Source organism: Schistocerca serialis, chromosome 1, assembly GCF_023864345.2.
Source record: "Schistocerca serialis cubense isolate TAMUIC-IGC-003099 chromosome 1, iqSchSeri2.2, whole genome shotgun sequence".
Classification (NCBI taxonomy): domain Eukaryota; kingdom Metazoa; phylum Arthropoda; class Insecta; order Orthoptera; family Acrididae; genus Schistocerca; species Schistocerca serialis.
This window is the reverse complement of record NC_064638.1, coordinates 952982054-953003393: the sequence shown is the minus strand read 5'-3', so window position 1 is coordinate 953003393 and position 21340 is coordinate 952982054. Positions and strand designations below refer to the sequence as shown.

Here is a 21340-nt window from a genome sequence, read left to right as displayed (position 1 = left end):
TCAACAGGGCCCTGTGGAAGTTGGTGGTGGCTGCACAATGGTGTGGGCTGTATTGACATGAAATGGACTGGATCCGCAGGTCATACTGAACCGGTAATTGACTGAATATGGTTATGTTCGGCTACCTGGATACCATTTGCAGCCATTCATGGACTTCATGTTCCCAAACAAGTATGGAATTTTTATGGATGGCAATGCTCCATATCACTGGTCCACAATTGTTTGCGATTGCTTTCAAGAACATTCTGGACATTTCAAGCGAATGATTTGGCCACCCCGATCGCCTGACAAGAATCCCATTGAAAGTTTATGGGACATAATCGAGAGATAAATTCACGCACAAAATCCTACACCAGCAGCACTTTTGCAGTCATGGACTGTAGAGGCAGACCGACTCGATATTTCTGCAGGGGACTTCCAACGACTTGTGGAGTCCATGGCACGTCGAGAAAAGAAACTTGTGATAAGGACTGTGGGACCAAATTGCTGAGGTCATCGGTCTCTAGGCTTGCGCACTACTTAATCTAAATATAACTAACTTACGCTAAGGACCACACAGACACACCCATGGCCGAGGGAGGACTCGAACCTCCGACGGGAGGAGCCTCGCGCAATGTGTCCATAGAGTTTGTCGGTGTTTTTTGGGACGCCTAGTACAAGCATCGGTGCCTACAACTTGGACCCTATGTAACGTCGTTGGATAACATTTCCGGACGCGGCTTCCTATCCTCATCTTGTTCCACAAGACGCCTTTTACAGTCGTGTGTGTGTGTGTGTGTGTGTGTGTGTGTGTGTGTGTGTGTGTGTGAGTTGTTTAAAGGGTGAAGAAAAATTCGGACTTCGTATGGCGATTCCCCACATACTACCATCCTACAAATACGAAACCGTCTCTCACAAAATTTAGGCCTGCCCACACTTCTGGCAGTAATTGACTACTACAATTTTAATAGTGCAGGCAGCCGAAGGTGAGTGCCTCTATGACTGAGGTCACGTGGAACTCTAGGTGAAAATAACGGATTCACTGTGGACAAAGTAACCATGCTCAAGATTCACACAAACCAGCTCAAAAACATTCGCGGTATTTAATATGAAGCACGCAAATGCTCGACTAGTTCAAATGTTCAAATGTGTGTGAAATCTTATGGGACTTAACTGCTAAGGTCATCAGTCCCTAAGCTTACACACTACTTAACCTAAATTATCCTAAGGACAAACACACACACCCACACATTCCCGAGGGAGGACTCGAACCTCCGCCGGGACCAGCCGCACAATCCATGATTGCAGCGCCTTAGACGGCCGCTCGGCTGATCCCGCGTGGCGTTCGACTAGTATGCAAAAAGAAACCATCACTAATATTGAAATGAATTTCACTGAAATTCACATAATGCATGTCAAGAAAAGACACAGAGAAATTAACATGAAACAAAACATGAAGTAGTGTTGTTCGCTAGTGATGTATCTGGCACCACATGGGAGTGCTGGTACACAAGGTTTCTATTATAATCCACAAAGAAAACATCACTGAAACTGAAATGAAATGCACCGTATTCACATAAAGCGAACCAAGAACACACTGAGAAATTAGTACGTCTGGACATTAATTACACTCACATCCAGAAAGAAAACAGGACCCCTTGAACAACTAGAGATAGCACTTTCACATTCAGAGGGAATGTACATTAGTATGTTCTTCAGAAATGATTAGAATTTCAGTCACCTCGGTTCGGGATGTTTCCTGTTGACTAGTAGCCCAGTCCGCTACAGGCCCTGATAACTTGTTGCATACTGATGACATCGACGCGCATAAGGCGCAAATGGCGTCTTGTGGTACAGCTATCCATGCTGCATTCACCTGGTTCCACAGTTCATCTGTGACTGTCAGCAATGGGTCACAGCACTGCACGTGTCGTTTCATCAAATCCCGTACGTTTTCTACTGGCGACAAGTCTGGTGATCTGGTGGGCCAAGGCAAAAGGGTGACATCCTGTGACACAAAGGAGGCACGTGTTCCTGCAGCAACAAGTGATCGTGCATTGTATTGCTGAAATATGGCGTCTGGGGTGTTGTGCAGAAAGAGCACGGCTACGGTTCGCTGGATGTCATTCACGTACGTCACACTGGTCGCAGTGCCCTGGACACGCACCAGCTGCGATTTGTGGTTATACTCAATGGCACCCCACACCTTAGGGCCTCGAGTTGGCGCTGTTTGTCTTACGCGAATACAATCACTGTGGTGCCACTATCCTGTCTGCTTCGAACCAAAATGCGGACATCATTTTCAATCAGAATCTGGACTAGTCCTCACTGATGTCGTTCCATACACAATTGCCGTCTAGCATGTTTCTGCACATTCGTCAAAGGTAGGCGGAGAAGCGGACAATGGGGACATTACCCATGCCGAAATAATGTACGAAGTGTTACAGTGTTCCACTGTTGCACCAGAGTCAAGGCGGACGCAGATCTGTCCTGCAATGCAGTTCGGATGAGTTGTCGATCTTCTCAGGAGGTTGCCTGGTGATGCGACCTGACCCACCTCGCCGTGTTCTAGGCCATCCGTGAACCATTCTGCATACACCTGTTGCACTGCCAAAACTCTTGGTCCTACACGAGCAGCAATTTTACGTACGTAAGCATCACATTCTTTCATGCAAATAATGCGCCCTCTTTCAAACTCACTAATTTGACGTTACATTTCGGCCATACGTCTGTGAGGCACCATGCATATCTGCTCAAGTCACACTGATCCGTTACCTTCGGTTTATAGCGACAACGAGAACCGCAGGCACATTTTATCATTGGGTTGTGTTACGCAGTGACGTAATTATTGGCCTTGAACCCATAAGCAGACACGGCTCAAACTAATCATTTCTGCAGAACTACTAATGAACATGTCCTATGAATACGAACGTCCTATCTCTAGTCCTTCAAGGTGTTGTGCTTTTACCTGAACATACGTGTAGCGTGATTAGCCGAGCGGTCTGGGGCGCTGCAGTCATGGACTGTGCGGCGCGTCCCGGCGGAGGTTCGAGTCCTCCCTCGGGCATGGGTGTGTGTGCTTGTCCTTAGGATAATTTAGGTGAAGTAGTGTGTAAGCTTAGGAACTGATGACCTTAGCACTTAAGTCCCGTAAGATTTCACACACATTTGAACATTTTTTTAACATGAGTGTACTATAGCTTGCTAGTGCTGAAAATGGAACCACGTGGAGGTACAGGTACACAAGGCTTCGTGAACTAACGACAAAAGAATCAGCATCAAAACTGGTATGAACCATCGCAAAAATTGTATTTGAGCCAACTATGATTTAAAAATCATGGAACATTGGACACTGGATTTGTAATCTGCACCGGTCGATGGCTCAAGGTCCACACAAAGGATGACTTTCAGCCTACGCTCTCGTCACGTAATTCTCACAAAAAATAGTCAAAATCAAGGGACCCTGTAACTCTTCCCTTACAAACGCAAGCCTGAAAGAGAACGGATTAGTTGATTCTATGGCTTAAATGTTCATTCTCATATCTGACTCAGAAAAATCAGCGAGATCGCCTAACAGGGAGAACGATTGCTTATCCAGGCGGACCACGAGTGCCCATCATGGCGAAGCCGCCAAGGTTCGTTCCACGTTCATACAGGTAAGAAATTACAACATCCAGTCCCAGTGACCAACTACAACATCCCAAAATTCGAGCCTATCGTGAATCTGTGACTCGCCCTGTAGTCCCTGTATTCTGCTAAACTTTTCCAAGACGTCACTTTGGCAACGATTCCACCCTACACATGCATCAATGATTGTTTCCAGAAAACATTCAAATACGCTATTAACTCACTAAGATTCATAAATTAACACCAAAATGTCAAAAAAGGAATAAAAAAGGATGTACATCGATAAATAATGGAAACATATCGCTCATTCCTCACTCAACAGGCTGCCGCATCGGTGACAGGCCAAAATCAAGCCAACAGAGTCAGCTAAAATATGCACATCACGCCAAATGAAACAGAAAAATGACTAACTGTCCACGCATCATCTTAGAAGTCATAAGAAATTGCAAAGCCTTTTTATCACTGCTTACCTAAGCTGTCCTACCAAATAGGAATCACTTATGTTACGAAATCCTATGCGGTTGCCAGGGAAAGGAGTCTCAATGAACCCCTTTCATCTGTATATACTTAATGGAAATGTTGCTAGAAGCTGCAGGGATGTTACGGAAGCTGCCAACAGAGAATACGACTACAGTGGATTAGCGCCACGCGTCAGATCAGTTCAAAATACACTCCTGGAATTGGAAAAAAGAACACATTGACACCGGTGTGTCAGACCCACCATACTTGCTCCGGACACTGCGAGAGGGCTGTACAAGCAATGATCACACGCACGGCACAGCGGACACACCAGGAACCGCGGTGTTGGCCGTCGAATGGCGCTAGCTGCGCAGCATTTGTGCACCGCCGCCGTCAGTGTCAGCCAGTTTGCCGTGGCATACGGAGCTCCATCGCAGTCTTTAACACTGGTAGCATGCCGCGACAGCGTGGACGTGAACCGTATGTGCAGTTGACGGACTTTGAGCGAGGGCGTATAGTGGGCATGCGGGAGGACGGGTGGACGTACCGCCGAATTGCTCAACACGTGGGGCGTGAGGTCGCCACAGTACATCGATGTTGTCGCCAGTGGTCGACGGAAGGTGCACGTGCCCGTCGACCTGGGACCGGACCGCAGCGACGCACGGATGCTCGCCATGACCGTAGGATCCTACGCAGTGCCGTAGGGGACCGCACCGCCACCTCCCAGCAAATTAGGGACACTGTTGCTCCTGGGGTATCGGCGAGGACCATTCGCAACCGTCTCCATGAAGCTGGGCTACGGTCGCGCACACCGTTAGGCCGTCTTCCGCTCACGCCCCAACATCGTGCAGCCCGCCTCCAGTGGTGTCGCGACAGGCGTGAATGGAGGGACGAATGGAGACGTGTCGTCTTCAGCGATGAGAGTCGCTTCTGCCTTGGTGCCAATGATGGTCGTATGCGTGTTTGGCGCCGTGCAGGTGAGCGCCACAATCAGGACTGCATACGACCGAGGCACACAGGGCCAACACCCGGCATCATGGTGTGGGGAGCGATCTCCTACACTGGCCGTACACCACTGGTGATCGTCGAGGGGACACTGAATAGTGCACGGTACATCCAAACCGTCATCGAACCCATCGTTCTACCATTCCTAGACCGGCAAGGGAACTTGCTGTTCCAACAGGACAATGCACGTCCGCATGTATCCCGTGCCACCCAACGTGCTCTAGAAGGTGTAAGTCAACTACCCTGCCCAGCAAAATCTCCGGATCTGTCCCCCATTGAGCATGTTTGGGACTGGATGAAGCGTCGTCTCACGCGGTCTGCACGTCCAGCACAAACGCTGGTCCAACTGAGGCGCCAGGTGGAAATGGCATGGCAAGCCGATCCACAGGACTACATCCAGCATCTCTACGATCGTCTCCATGGGATAATAGCAGCCTGCATTGCTGCGAAAGGTGGATATACACAGTACTAGTGCCGACATTGTGCATGCTCTGTTGCCTGTGTCTATGTGCCTGTGGGTCTGTCAGTGTGATCATGTGATGTATCTGACCCCAGGAATGTGTCAATAAAGTTTCCCCTTCCTGGGACAATGAATTCACGGTGTTCTTATTTCAATTTCCACGAGTGTACATCCACGTTATAACACACTGAAGCGTCAAAAAAACTTGTATAGGCATGCGTATTCAAATGCAGAGATATGTAAACAGGCAGAATACGGTGTTGCAGTCGGCAACGCCTATATAAGACAACAACTGTCTGGTGCAGTGGTTAGATTGGTTACTGCTTCTACAATGGCAGGTTATCAAGATTTAATTGAGTTTGAACGTGGTGTTATAGTCGGCGTACGAGCGATGGGACACAGTATCTCCGAGGTAGCGACGGAGTGGGTATTTTCCCGAACGACCATTTCACGAGTGTATCTTGAATATCAAGAATACAGTAAAACATCAAATCTCCGACATTGCTGCGGCCGGAAATAGATCCTCTAAGCTGGGGGCCAACGAAGACTGAAGAGAACTGTTCATCGTGACAGAAGGGCAACCCTTCCTCAAATTGCTGCAGATTTCAATGTTGGGCCAGCAACAAGTGTCAGCGTGCGTATCATTCAACAAAACATCATCGATATGGGGTTTTGGAACCGAAGGCCCACTCTTGTGCCCCTGATGACTGCACGACACAAAGTCTTGCGCTTCGCCTGGACCCGTCAATACCGACGTTGGATTGTTGGCGATTGGAAACATGTTGCCTGGACGAGTCTCGTTCCAAATTGTATCGAGCGGATGGACGTGTACGGGTATTGAGACAACCTAAGGAATCCATGGACATTGGATGGATGTCAGAAGGGGAGTGTTCAAGCTAGTGGAGGCTCTGTAATGATGTGGGGCGTGTGCAGTTGGAGTGATATGGGACCCCTGATACTTCTATATATGACTCTGACAATTAACACGTGCGTAAACATTGTCTGATCACCTGCATCCATTAATGTCCACTGGGCACTCCCTCGGACTTTGGCAATTACATTAGAACAATGCGACACCGCACACATTCAGAACTGCTACAGAGTGGCTGCAGGAACACGCTCCAGAGTTTAATCACTTCCGTTGATGACCAAACTCTCCAGACATAAATATTATTGAGCATATCTGGGATGCCTTGCAACATGCTGTTCAAGGGATCTCCATCCCCTCGTACTCTTACGGGTTTATGGACAGCCGTGCAGGATTCATGGTGTCAGTTCCCTCCAGCACTACTTCAGACATCAATCGAGTCAGCACTTCTGCGAGCTCGAGGCCCTACACGATATTAGGAGGTGTAACAGTTTCTTTGGCTTCTCAGTGTTTATTAATAATACCTAATAGCTTCCAAAGAAACTGATTATTGGGAAAAATAATATTTAGTCGTTGCGACAAAGTTTAATTTTTCACTATACTCACCGAACTCGCCACCTCTGTATGTTCGGAGACTCGATACGCCAGTCTCTACGCTGCCCGTCTATAACGTAAACTCGCAGCGTAAGTATTGTCGGGTACAGTGTATTCTGACAGTGTAGGAAGCAGTGCGAGTACATGACAGGACGTATAAAAGAGGCCCGAAACAGTGCCCCTGAGCGCACAGTGGTTGGTATGACGATTATCTCTTCATATTAAAAATTAAAGTCCCACTGCGTTTTTTTCTGTCTCTATGCCAAGACTTATCTCAGGAGCTACTGTAACGATTTCGATACGGTTTGGAGTAATAGACAGATGGAAACAGGAGGAAAATTTGGGTATTTAGTTTATTACCACTAAGCTAGCCAACTCTTCCGCTACCGGTGCGAATCCGGGGCGGGTCGCCAGCTATTTACTGATATTAACAGGTAAGCACGCACACACACGCACGCATACACACCCACACCCACCCACCCACCCACACACACACCAACACCCACACCCACACACACACACTCACACACATACACACACACACACACACACACACACACACACACACACACACACACACAGAGCTAAAGAACTGATTCTATGGAAATCATATTGAAATAGTATAGGATACCTTTAAATATCAAGTAACTATTGTTGGCAGTAAGTTCCATTATATTTTTCATGTAAATTGCAACATTTCACGTGCATTATTCAGTGACAAACCAAAGGCAATTACCGTTTGTCGACTAGTTTCACTTTTCTTGCTGCGAATGTATACTCTCTTCCCCCCTTCCCTTCCCTTTCTGTCTCTCTCTCTCTCTCTCTCTCTCTCTCTCCCTCCCCACACACTCACACATACAGCCCCCCCCCCCCCACACACACACGTCATATATATACGGGTGGAGAAAATTTGAGTCACGAAATTTTGACCCTGGATAGCTGATGTCAGTGGGAACCAAACTTACTGATGTTGTGTAGGTCGGCAAAGCACTTATTTTAACCTACGGGTGCAATCGGCCGTGGGATTGCCCTGTTGCCGTTCGTCGGTTGACGGGCAGCGCTATGGTTGTCGGTTCATAGATACAAACATCCCTCGCAAAGTGATACGCACACATGTCGATTAGGTCTTGCTGTTTGTCTCCACCTCACGTCAGAGGCATTCACACGTAAGCTTCGCTCTAGAACATAGTTTTACTAATAACCTAACAATATTTCCCTATATCTAACCCGTAATACGAATTAGGAATGGGAAACTGTTGATACGTATATCTCCGGTAATAGTGACTTTCGAGAACATTACTAAAATGCATTGTTACTATATATACTTTCCAACGAATGCACTAGAAAGGAACAGAATCGACAATAAAAGTTCCTCACTGAGACGTCCCCTCTCCGCCACGTGCTGGTGTTATTGACGCCGTGGTGCTGTTACTGCTACAGCTCGGTCGGTGGAGTCGAGACGCGGTGCGCGATGATGGATGTCTCCATAGGTTAACTAGAGACAAGAACTGAAAAAGCTCTTAAGAAATCGTTTCTGGCGTAATGATTAAAGTTTGATTGCGAGTCCGCAGAGTTTCCTTATTAATGCGAACTGCGCACTCTGATTGTCTCTTATGGTTGAAGTCGAATTATTATGTGCCCGATTAACACTTTAGTGCAGTAATTGATGAATATTCCCTCATGCGCATCGTCCACATCACCAGAAGCGAGGAAAAAGTTCAATTGCAGATCGTATTGGTCGTTGTTTGTTCGTTGCTAAGTAAAATTGTTCGCTCTATATGACGCAAGATCCATAGATTCTCTTTAACAGTGTCTTAATTATCTTGCGTCGTAATATTATGTATGTCCAAACCTTCCTTGTCACAACTAACAGTCCACGAATTTACTTCTAAGTTAAATTGTCACTGTTCATTAACTTTTGATGAGCAATTACCAAATATTCATAGAATGGTGGAGGCGACACGTTGAATTTCCACTTTTGATGAACAATTTTATTGTTCCTTTTCGCTAAATACTTTATAAACATCACGCCACACGCACACACGGTTAATTAGCACTGGCAGTTCTGTTAGTTTCAAGTATCGTGACAATTACGACAGCTTTAGCCCACGGCGTAATTGTATATTCTTCATGTATTCGTGTTAATGTCTCCTACTCGAGACTAAACGTGTATTATAGTCTTTTGAAACTTTGTCCATTCCTTTCTATAAGTTCACTTATATGAATGTTGAGTCCAATGTTGCCTACTTCCGTTAATAAAGTCCAACAATTCGGTATACCCAGTCAGAATACTATCTCGGTTCAAGTCTCTAGTCAGGATATCAGTTTAAAAAAAACCGTGCGTCTACGTCACGCAACATCGACTCTTGAAAATAAAACAACGTTGTCGCACTCCATTCCCCCAACCATGGCAAGACGTGCTCTCGTATGACTTGATAGGACGATAGCTAGCAAGCAACTTACTTGTTCCGTGAATGAATATTGTAGACGCATTGAATTTCTTCGTTGCGTTTACAACTCTCTTCGACATAAAAGTTATCTCTGACCGACATTTCTTTGGACTTAACTTTCATGGTATTAATTTGCAATTATCACTTAGATGTTTGGCAAATAACTGAAGATGACTTTTCTTTCTTCTTCTTTTCAACCAAAACACACTATGTAATGCTTCGTGATGGTGTTTATCAAGATTTTCTGGTCTTATATCATCGGCAAAGATGTCGTACCTTTCAGGATAACTTTTCCCTACTTTACATCATGATGGTCTTTCCTAATTGGGTTTTGGGGCTCATTAAGGTGTTACAACACACATGAACTGCCGAATGACGTCATCATTGGAAACTCGTCCTTATACGTCGGAACGTACATAGTACCTTGTCGCTTCACAGTAGGTATTTGCTCACACTCCAGAAAAGTCTGGAAGCAAACATTCTGGCAGCGGATGTTCTCGAAACAACGGAGTCACATAGATAAGGAAAGTAGAGTCGCTGCCAGGTAGTCAGTTTGAAAGCTACAATTGTCGCGATAACTTGGAAGCGATAAAAAGTGAACAACTGCGATTATTGGCTGTTACAACGGACTTCACCAAGTGTTATAATTAGTGAGATTAGAAATACGTGGCGTGTGATCGTGTGTGTTTTAGTGCTAAGTGTACTAGTGTTGCATTTTTCTAAGCGAATAAAGTGTTTATTCGTGATTAATTGGCATGTAATTCATCTACGTCGTAACAATATAATAAAGTGAATCAATATGTAATTAGAAAAAGAAATGTAGAAACATCTGAAGATTCTGGTTACCTTTCAGCCGCAAAAACACCACCAGATGTACAGGCAGAGCCATGCACTTCGTCGAAACTTCCACAACAAAGTTCATTTACTGATTCCTTGAATCCCACGAATATTGGCGATTATACGGATATATTAGTGTCAGGAAATATTACTGATGATATAAAACACAAGCTTCTCACAGCTCCAAGGAAACCTGGAAAAGATTATACACACGTCAAAAAAAGTTTTGCGTCAGCCCGGTTCCCAGAAATCCTGAAGATAGACGTTGACTGTGGATATTGTATCACCGACACAGTCCTTTTGACTGTTCAGATATGTTACTAAGCCCGCTCAAAGATATAAACAACCATGCATGAGCAGCGCCTATTAGACGGAGGGGGTCCGACAGCCGACCAGTTCCAGTCATTCCACCAGGAAGGAGGTACACGGCTCGTCTTGTCTGTAGTTCAACCATGCCTAGACGGTCAATACCGCGGTTCGATCGCGTTCGCATTGTTACTTTGTGCCAGGAAGGGCTCTCAACAAGGGAAGTGTCCAGGCGTCTCGGAATGAGCCAAAGCGATGTTGTTCGGGCATGGAGGAGATACAGAGAAACAGGAACTGTCGATGACTTGCCTCGCTTAGGCTGCCCAAAGGATACTACTGCAGTGGGTGACCGCTACCTACGGATTATGGCTCGGTGGAAAACTGACAGCAACGCCATCATGTTCAATAGTGCTTTTCGTACAGCCACAGGACGTCGTGTTACGACTCAAACAGTGCAGGATAGGCAGTGTGATGCGCGGTGCATATGGGCCCAACAACATGCCGAATGGACCGCTCAGGATTGGAATCACGTTCTATTCACCGATGAGTGTCGCATATGCCTTCAACCAGACAATCGTTGGAGACGTGTCTAGAGGGAATCCGGTCAGGCTGAACGCCTTAGACACACCGTCCAGCGAGTGCAGAAAGGTGGAGGTTCCCTGATGTTTTGGGGTGGCATTATGTGGGGCCAACATACGTCGATGGTGGTCATGGAAGGCGCCGTAACGGCTGTACGATACGTGAATGCCATCCTCCGACCGATAGTGCAACCATATCGGCATCATATTGGCGAGGCATTCGTCTTCATGGACGACAATTAGCGCTCCTATCGTGCACATCTTGTGAATGGCTCCCTTCAGGATAACGACATCGGTCGACTGGAGAGGCCAGCATGTTCTCCAGACATGGACCCTATCGAACATGCCTGGCACAGGTAGAAAAGGGCTGTTTATCGACGACGTGACCCACCAACCACTCTGAGGGGTCTACACCGAATCGCAGTTGAGGAGTGGGACAATCTGGACCAAGAGTACCTTGATGAACTTGCGGATAGTATGCCACGACAAATACAGACATGCATCAACGCATTAGGACTTGCTACTGGGTAGCAGAGGTACCGGTGTGTACAGCAATCTGGACCAACACCTCTGAAGGTCTCGCTCTATGGTGGTACAACATGCAATGAGTGGTTTTCATGAGTAATAACAAGGGCGGAAATGATGTTTATGTTGATCTCTATTCCAATTTTCAATACAGGTTCCGAAACTCTCGGAACCGAGGTGATGCAAAACTATTTTTGATGCGCGTATCTTTCCTACTTCCGAACACAACAAGAGGAGAGGGGTTGAACGCAGACAAGTGCACGATAATCGCTTTGAATAGTATCCATGCCTGGTGTTCTCACAAGTTAAAAAGGGAATTCTTTGCATTAACTGTTCAGTTTTTGTGAATAATAAAATGGTTGGAGGAAAGAAATACATTATCGCCAAGAAATTTGTGACTGAACCAGTAACAAAGTTTGCCAGACTTACTGACTAAGATGGTGATCTTCAGACCCACTCTCACTCAAGTACCACGTTCAAGCGTCAACAGATATAAAATTATTTTTGATGACACGAGACAACCGCGAACTTTTACCTATAATAAAAACAATCATATTTCATGGAAAGCAAAATGTTCCTCTGCTGGGGCATAGAGATGATCGGAATCTGTTAGAAAACCAAAATGATCGTGAAAGTACAGCGAGTAACGAGGGAAAATTTAGAGCTCTTCTAAGATTGAGAACTGACGCTGTAGACTGGAACTAAAACATCACCTTGAGGCCCTAAAGTGAACGCCACTTACATAAGTAAAACAACGTGTAACGAACTTACTTGATGCTGTGGAACAGTGATGTTATCGAGAATACTGAAGGAAATCAAACATTCTCGTTACTGCAGCATAATCTTCGATGAGACTACGGGCATTTCGCACATCGCCCAACTCAGTTTAGCTACAAAATATGTTGATGGCGACGGCAAATTACACGAAAGATTTTTGGGTTTCTTTGACATCCACAAAGACAATGATTGTAGTGGAAACATTGACGATGAACCTCAAGAGAGTCAAGATGAAGAGCGTAGCTTTAGTGGTGAAGTATTAGGTGCTATGATTCTAAGGAGAATGAAAAGCATTTCTCTGTCAATGGAGAACTGTATGGGTATAGGCTGTGATAGTTGCTCAATTAATATGTCAGAATTAAAAGGAGCCGTGGTTACAGTAAGAGAGAAAGCGATCAACGCGCAAGTAGTACCGGTTCGAAGTCATCACCTCAACCTCGTTGTCTCTCGCAGTTGCAAGGTCACAAGTGTGAGAAATTCAATGGGTACTATTGAAGAAGTAGTATAGTTCTTTACAGCGTCCAGCAAGCGGTTCCCAACATTGAAGAGTCACCTAAAACACTCGCTGCAGTCACAGTGTCAAACGAGATGGTTTGAGCGTCATGATACTGTAATTCAATTAGCAGCTGATCTCGGAACAGGTTGCAAAGTTCTTAAAAAAATACAGTGTCGGAGGGATAGAACAACGGCTGCCAAAGCCAACATTCTCCTTCGAGCTCTCTCCAATTGCGAGTTCATTATCACTCCGTTTACACTGAGTGACATTGTGAGCTAATATATCGAGTCAGAAAAATCTTATAAGACTATGTCTTGGACATCGCAATGGCAAAAGCAAAATTAAATTCGACGCTCAAGGTGTACAACGGCATGAGAACTAATGCTGATAGCCACTTTGCTCGTATTTTTGAAGAGGCGAAGGCAGTTATGGGAGATTTAGACTTGGAGATGAGTGTTCCTCCTCTTACAGACAGACAAAGAGAAAGGGAAAACTGCGATCATAATGATGATGTTATGACATATTGGAAAAGAACTGTTTTTATTTCAACACTGGACCATGTTACTACAGATATGAAAGTTTTGCAGAAGGAAATATTTATCATGTAAAATTCAACATACTTTTGCTCTCACAAATACTGAAATATGACGGTAATGATCTGGCACATAAACTGCATCAGTGCTTAACTGAACTACCATTCTTTGAAGAGTGATTAAAAAGCGACTAATGGGAGAGATTCTTCAATACAAGCAAACCAGCATAAACGCCCTTAATGATCGTGATTCTGTTATACGAGTGTTGTCTGTTTGTGCTACATCTGACAGTCCTTCTTTGCACACGCTGTACAAAATATTTACTTGTATACCTGCATCTATTGCTACAGTAGAAAGAAGTTTTTCAACGTTGCTGCGTACAAGGACATGGCTGAGGTCGACAATGAAGGAGCAGCGAATGGTTCAAATGGCTCTGAGCATTATGGGACTCAACTTCTGAGGTCATTAGTCCCCTAGAACTTAGAACTAGTTAAACCTAACTAACCTAAGGACATCACACACATCCATGCCCGAGGCAGGATTCGAACCTGCGACCGTAGCGGTCTCGTGGTTCCAGACTGCAGCGCCTAGAACCGCACGGCCACTTTGGCCGGCAAGGAGCAGCGATATAATGGCTTAGCTCTGTTGAACACTCACCAAGACATTGATTGTCCTATTGACGACACAATTAATCAATTTGCATGGAAGAACAGGCGCATAGAAATCATTATTTAAGGGAGAGAACCACAATTGTAACTTTTTTATATCATAAGATGGCATTGTCATGTATGTGTGTATAATTAGCTTAAATAAAGCTTTCTTAAACTTTGCATGTGACTTAAATGATTTTTTCTTAAGGTAAAAGTAAAAAGGTTGCTCAAGATATCTTTAGCGCCCCCTCCTTGAGGTTTTTCTGTATGCGCCACTGGTTGTGCGCGGATATTTAAATGAAATCTTCGGCGGCCTGGTAATTGACAGAGGTGCTTCTAGGACCACTGTTGCCAACCATTAAAGAGAGCTCTCCACCTGTTTCAAGAGCAAAAACCACCAGAAAACCACTAACAAAAATACCCCTACTCTCACAATCGCTAAAATTTGCACTAAAAATATTTTAATTATAATGAAAGGAAACAATAAGTATATTAGTAATTAGTTTCCTTCATTATTAAGTAATATAATATTTACAATCAAAGTATGAACATACAATAAATCAATCATCAAGTCAAGGTCAGGAACATACAAAAAGTTCTATAACAACAGCTAATTATTTAAACGAATTCGTCTTCTTCAGATGAATAATTTTTGTCTGCATCACCATCTTCGTCAGTTTCAGATTGATATGATTTTTAGGTACCGGTTTGTTTTGCAACGTTAATTGAAATTTCAAATTCGTTGCAGCATTTTCCTTCCAGTCTCAAACAAGAGCGTATTCTTAATATAGTAGTTGAAAGACTTAACTTCATTCTATTCCTCTGCTTGTTTTTCAGTACATTCATACTGATAAATAGCCTCTCAACATCGGCACTGGAATGAGGCAGTATTAGCAGAGCAATCGCAAACGTCGGTAATTCCTCAAATCTGGATTCCCCTTGAGCATCTTTCAAATGCAACAATACTTTGTCGCCACTGATCATCCACTCTTGCTATAAATTCTACACTTTTATTGAACTGAACCATTATGTCAATTAGATTTTCTTTCTTATGATTAAGTGCTTGTTCAACACTTACTCTGGAAATTTTTTTCATCAGCGTCAAATTTTCTGGTAACCTGTTATTTATTTCTTCAGTCAGACTTACTATAAATGTTGTGTGCCTATTACGCACATTTCTTCGACTTCTATATGGCTTAGTGGTTGAGAGATCGCATTTTGAGTAACTGAAACTGAATTCGACTAAACCACTATAAAATCCACCTGCCACTAGAAGCAATATTTCGCCACAAAAAGGACGGTAGAAACCATCAGTTTTAGTGGAAAATTCACTAAGTTGGCAACACTACGTAGGACACGACCACCGCGATCACCAGAACGCATGCCACCGGACCTTTTCCTGTGGGTATTCTTCGAGGTTCTAGTTCACCCACTCTGACGAAAACCACCTAGAAACGAAGAGGAATTGATGGATCGCATTCTGCATGCCGCCAATTACTTGAGGGAAATGCCAGGAAGAGTTCGGCAAAACACCTTTCGATGTTACCAAGCTTGTGTCGCGTCAGAGGGTCGCCAGTTCGAGCACCTGCTTTAAGTAAACCAAGTCCTAGCTACAAAAAAGGCCCTTGTCGGGGCTGACACAATTTGTGAAAGACATTCTGTACGCGAACTGACAGCTGTTGACGGGTTTGTTCCCGGTGCGCCTTATCGTGAAACTACAATGGATGTGTCGGGACTCCGGCAAATTCGCCTCCAGGCCCCCAGGGTGGAAAGCCGGCGCACTACCACCGAGCGTGCTGGCCACGTTGGATACATCGATACATCGCGATTTGCGGTAGGCAAAGCATTCGCGGTCATTCGTTGTTCAGAGCATCTGGCAACAGGGCAAACCCGTGGCTAATCGGAGCGTGTGGCACCAAGTTTCCGTGGTTTAAAAATTGTGCGTTGTGAGCATACACAACATTAGTAATTTTGGTTCCCCGTGGCGTCAGCTATCCAGGATTAAAATTTCGGGACACCATTTTTCTGCACCCTGTATAAAACTTACAAACAGCAGGGACTGATTCCTGACTTGAAATGGAGGAAAAAAAAGTCCTACGAACATGTGTTCGGATATGCATTATTGCCACGGTAGATGGTGTTGACGATTGAAAGATCCGCTGACCAGGTGCCGTCTGTTCCTGGTGTGTTGCAGCGTGCGTGATTGACGCATAGTACTGTAAGCAGTAGAGTGGTCCGGTATTCATGTCGGGAAAAGTCGAGGTGGTTTAGTGTACGGCGGAGCAGTCGAGAGGCAGCACGGCTATATGATAATATGTATCCTCACAGGCACCAACGACATTACACAACATTTCAAACCCTTTTTGGGCTTTTGTGTGATCGTGGGTCCTTTCGGAAAGACCAGTGTGCAGGAGGTGGCTGACTGTGCATACGCTAGATTTGGAGGCACGCGTTCTTCTGGAGATTGAGACAAACCTCAATATAAGCTCCAGGCAAATGGCCCGCCAACTTGGTGCAATCGAAAGTACGATTATGCCTATACTGCATGACAAGCTCTACTGTCCCTATCAAATGCAGCGAGCACAAACATTATCATCAGTCGGTTTCCGTCCATGGGAAATATTTTGTCGATGGTTTTTCCACCAGTCAGTCACAATTGTGGGATTTCAGTCATCAGGCCTCTTTACAGACATAGCAACCTTTACCAGAACTGGCGTCATCACATTGCATTACAGTCATCTGTGGGCTACAGACAGTCCTCAGCGAATGGTTGAGGCGTCGCATCAACAACAATTCAGCATCAATGTGTGGGAAGAGATTCTAGTGACAACCTACTTTGACCGATTATTATATCAGAGCGCCTCGTTGGAGAAACGCACCTGGACTTCGAGCGGAATACCCTGTCCGGGCTGCTTGAGAATGTGCCTTTGCAAATATGACAGACCATGTGTTTCCTGCGTGATGGAGCACCGCTTCACTTCCGCTTTACAGTTCGGCGACACTTCAACAACATGTTTCCCGGAAGTTGGAAAGGACGCTGGAGCCCTGTAGCGTGGTCTTCTAGATCACCTCGATTCTTACTTCTGGGTTCAACTGAAAAGCGTTGTGTACGGTGAACCCCTTCCTACGCACGGAACCTTCAACGACGTGTTCACGACGTCTGTGACGCTATTCAGAGAGAGGTCGATACTTCAGATAGAGTGCAGCAATCCATGATGCTACGTGCGAACGCGTGTGTTGCGTCCCGTGGAGACCACTTTGAACATCTGTTGTGACGTGGACGCGATGTAACTCTGTACTGTGTTCAGGGAGGATTTGTTGTCGTTGCGCCGGCCGCGGTGGCCATGCGGTTCTAGGCGCTGTAGTCCGGATCCGCGCGACTGCTACGGTCGCAGGTTCGAATCCTGCCTCGGGCATGGATGTGTGTGATATCCTTAGGTTAGTTAGGTTTAAGTAGTTCTAAGTTCTAGGGGACTGATGACCTCAGATGTTAAGTCCCATAGTGCTCAGAGCGATTTGAACCATTTTTGTTGTCGCTGCAAGCACACCGTCCATTTCCGGACACAAGTTCATAAAACCTATTTCCCTCGATTTCCAGTCTGGAATCCGTCCCTGCAGTTTGTCGGTTTTATTAATGTTCACCTTTTATTACCTGTAAACGGAAGGTACCATGACAAAAGGAATACCAATACTGACACGCTTGACATGTTAGTACAAATCAGCATTCTCGTTCCATTAGCGTTCTACACAGAGTCATATCTTGCGCTGTTATAGAGATTGTTTTAAAATGCTATTCCTCGCTGGGTTTGTTACAAACGGAGGCGTGTGGCTTGCCGGCGATTCGCACATTTGTGCTACCTTCTGCTGAGCGTCAGGTCTGGGCAGCTGTGCCGCCTGCTGGCCGCTCTCGCGCAGCTGGGAGGTGTGGCTCCGAGCCGCGGGCAGTTAGGAACGGACAACAGACGTCTGCTGCGTGCTACAACGTCCGAGATGGCTTCACCACAAGTTAGCAGCGTGTGCAACAAGAACCTGAGACGTGTTCTTGCGGGCCGTTCCGCCACGGCTAAGTTGTAGACGTGCAGCGGGGCCTGCCGCGTTTTCCTGTCAAGCTACTAGTGCGTTCTACAGGACGACATTTTATTCCCTCGACAGTTGCTAATGGCTGGTTCTTTTCTCAAGTGACCGTGGTGAGAGCGTAGTGTTGCATGTGCAACGTATTTCTGATATATTGTCTCACCTTGTAAGCCCTATGTGTTTGGAATCTCTAATGTGACCTCGTGCTGCTGCTGGCAGTTTTGTTAGCCATTTAAACTGAACTCGATGTGCTAAACTACGGTGGAGAGCTGCCTGCCGCCATTGTGTTAATTTGTTGAAATAATGACAGTCCTCGTTAACGCGTGACTATCCTGTGAATAAATTAAATAGCAGTTATAAATTGGATAGGAAGGTAACATGAGTGACGTTATGTTTAGCAGTTAAAGAATATTGGATAACCTAAAGAGTGGTGGTTACTGTTAATGCAGATTTAAATCTGTACCATGTATGATGCTTTTTTAGCGGAGCTCTGGTTGTTTTATCTTATACTGTTTTTTAAATGGCAAGAGTGAATTTGAGTGCTTTAATCTAATGTTTGCTGCGTTTGTGTACTTGTCACTACTGGCTCCTAGTGGTGTGACTTGCTTTCAATCGCATGTGTCCTCTCCCGGCCTGGATTTTCTTAGGTATCCACAAAAGCCTGATAAATCTGTTGTTTTGTATGTCTGTAATTGGATTTGATCCGTCCTTTTCTCGCTTGCTTATGGCCAGTCTTAGTCTTTTGTAAATGTGGCTTCTTAGATTACAGCCGCAGTAGTCTGTTGTGTGGCGCCGTCATGATATCTCGCCTGGAGTCGAGAATGATTGGACTTCCTTACCGGCGGGGCTGAAACCTAAATTTATACGTCTTTGGTATTCCGGTGTTATTTTAATGCCATTAGTAGTAACTGAAAACTGAAATGGCAAATTAATATCATAATTCAATTGGGCGTTGCTAATTCACGCTCACATTGAACGTTTGCATAAATTATTCATTACTCTGGCCTCCAAAACCGTAAGAACTGAATTCTTATGTTTTAGATACGCTAGTGTTTAGATTCGTGTAGACACAATAGTAGTTTCCCCTTGAGATTGGCTGCTTCTAGTGTTGATAATCTGTGTATTATTTCTATATTTATACTTGAAATTTTTGAAAAGATTGCATGTAATTGCCTTCCAGGAGCAAACATATTTTAAAATTGATCCTGTCTATTTTGGTCACAGGGGTGGGGAAATTAGCAACTATTTGTCCCCGCTGTTTAGGTGTATTTGTTTTATTGTTCAGTCATGTATTTGTTTTAAAATTTTTAGAAGACTTTTATAAACGTTAATTATTTGTAGAGGAAGAACATGCATTATTTGAGCCCCTATGGTTAAGTGCAATCTCATCACGACTATGGTTTGCCTGTAAATTTTCTTTGCAATGCCGGCCGGTGTGGCCGAGCGGTTCTAACGCGCTTCAGTCTGGAAACCGCGTGACCGCTACGGTTAGTTATGTTTAAGTGGTTCTAAGATCCAGGGGACTGATGACCTCAGATGTTAAGTCCCATTGTGTTCAGAGCCATTTTATTTATTTTTATTTATTTACTTTTTTTTGTTTTACAATTTGAATTTAAGATTGTCTTTGAGATGAAATGTTACCATAATTTTGGCATAAAGGGGGTGGCTGAATACCCATGTTTACTTACCCTGAGGTACTTATTGTAGTCATTACAACCAGTTAAACCGAGTGACTGTTCATAGAGTTCTGAACTTAAATAAAGAGTGTATAACTATGAATGCTGCTGCCCCTGTGTGTTTTGGGCACCCACTTCCACTGCACAGCCACTTGCGCTGCACCTTGTGCCGTTTCAAATCCGAAAGACGCATCGGAAATCCACCCGATGACATTTAGGACCGCTTACCGGTAACGTGACAACTCTTTGTCGTTTATCGTTTATCGGCCTGTGGTCCAAGGTCCCCATGAGATCATGGTCCGCCATCTAGGCATTTGTAGGAGATCGTTCGAAATGATCGTTAAATTTAAATAACATTAGGGTATCATAATACTGTCTTTATTCCTGAATAGTATCGACGTTAATTAACGTAAATCAAAAGTTAATATTAACTTCCATCATACTGGAAAGAAGTGAAATTTGCAACTTTGGCTTTTTGTGCGTTGTAATAAGTCAAGAGTATTTCATTAATGTGAGCCAGCAAAATGTCATCCGCAACTTTAGTCCCGAAGACGTATGCTCTTAGCCACACATATCGAGAACGCACTGTCTTTTCATGTTCCGTCTGTCATCCGAGGATATCAGTTTCCACCTATGCATCCTTTTCAGTTTCAGCGACTATGAGGTACAAGAGTACTTAGCGGTGTTTCCACGTGGTCCAGACGTCTAGCACACTTCTGGAATTTCAACGGATATGGTGTTTTCGAGGGCCTGATGCACTTTCGTGTGAACCATGGTCAATTAGAAAGAATGGAATTATAATTTGTAGCAATAATCACTCATAATCATCATGCAATAATAGGCGTATCTAGTTATTCACTCACCTGAAATGTTTACATACGTAACACCAACTTCTTAGAAATCGTTCTCTGTCTTTAGTGCTCAGCATCAAAACATCACGATACGAGGGCATCAAAATGTTGCGGTCATATACGTGAATCCTTAATCGTACCACACTTACACACCATATCTTGAATGCTATAAACGAGGAAGCGGGATGGAATCATGGTTGGTAGTCACAATTTATAATTAAGACAGTTTATTGACATTACCGCCAAAAAAAATACAATTACAAATTGTGGACGAGTCATCGGAGAAAACTTTGAAAATACAGTTAGAAACCCAACGTACTCAGTACTCTAACAAACAATTCTGAATTAAGAAAACCATGTTACTAACAAATTTGAGAACTTCGAACTCCCATATAAGACTTCCCTCGGAATAGATATAATGAAAACAATTACAGGTATAGGGTGACTTAATAACACTGGAACACCAGTGCCAAGCTAGGATGCCATTACATAACGTGATAGAACCACTTAAATAAAAAAACTACAATAGAAACACTGATCTTTAAAAAATGTTCACGTATGCAGATGTATTAATAAGGAATTACTAGAAAAACCT

At 44.4% G+C, this 21340-nt stretch overlaps 1 protein-coding gene across 1 annotated transcript in view; it reads left to right on the top strand.

Annotated features, from left to right (window-relative positions):
• The window catches only part of LOC126451152 (WAS/WASL-interacting protein family member 3-like), a 183123-nt gene extending 164905 nt beyond the window's left edge, over positions 1 to 18218 (top strand). The window contains exon 3 of the mRNA XM_050091031.1: positions 18030 to 18218. Within this exon, the coding sequence (XP_049946988.1) occupies positions 18030 to 18218 (189 nt within the window). The remainder of the gene's footprint in view (positions 1 to 18029) is intronic.
• Positions 18219 to 21340: the final 3122 nt, after the last annotated feature.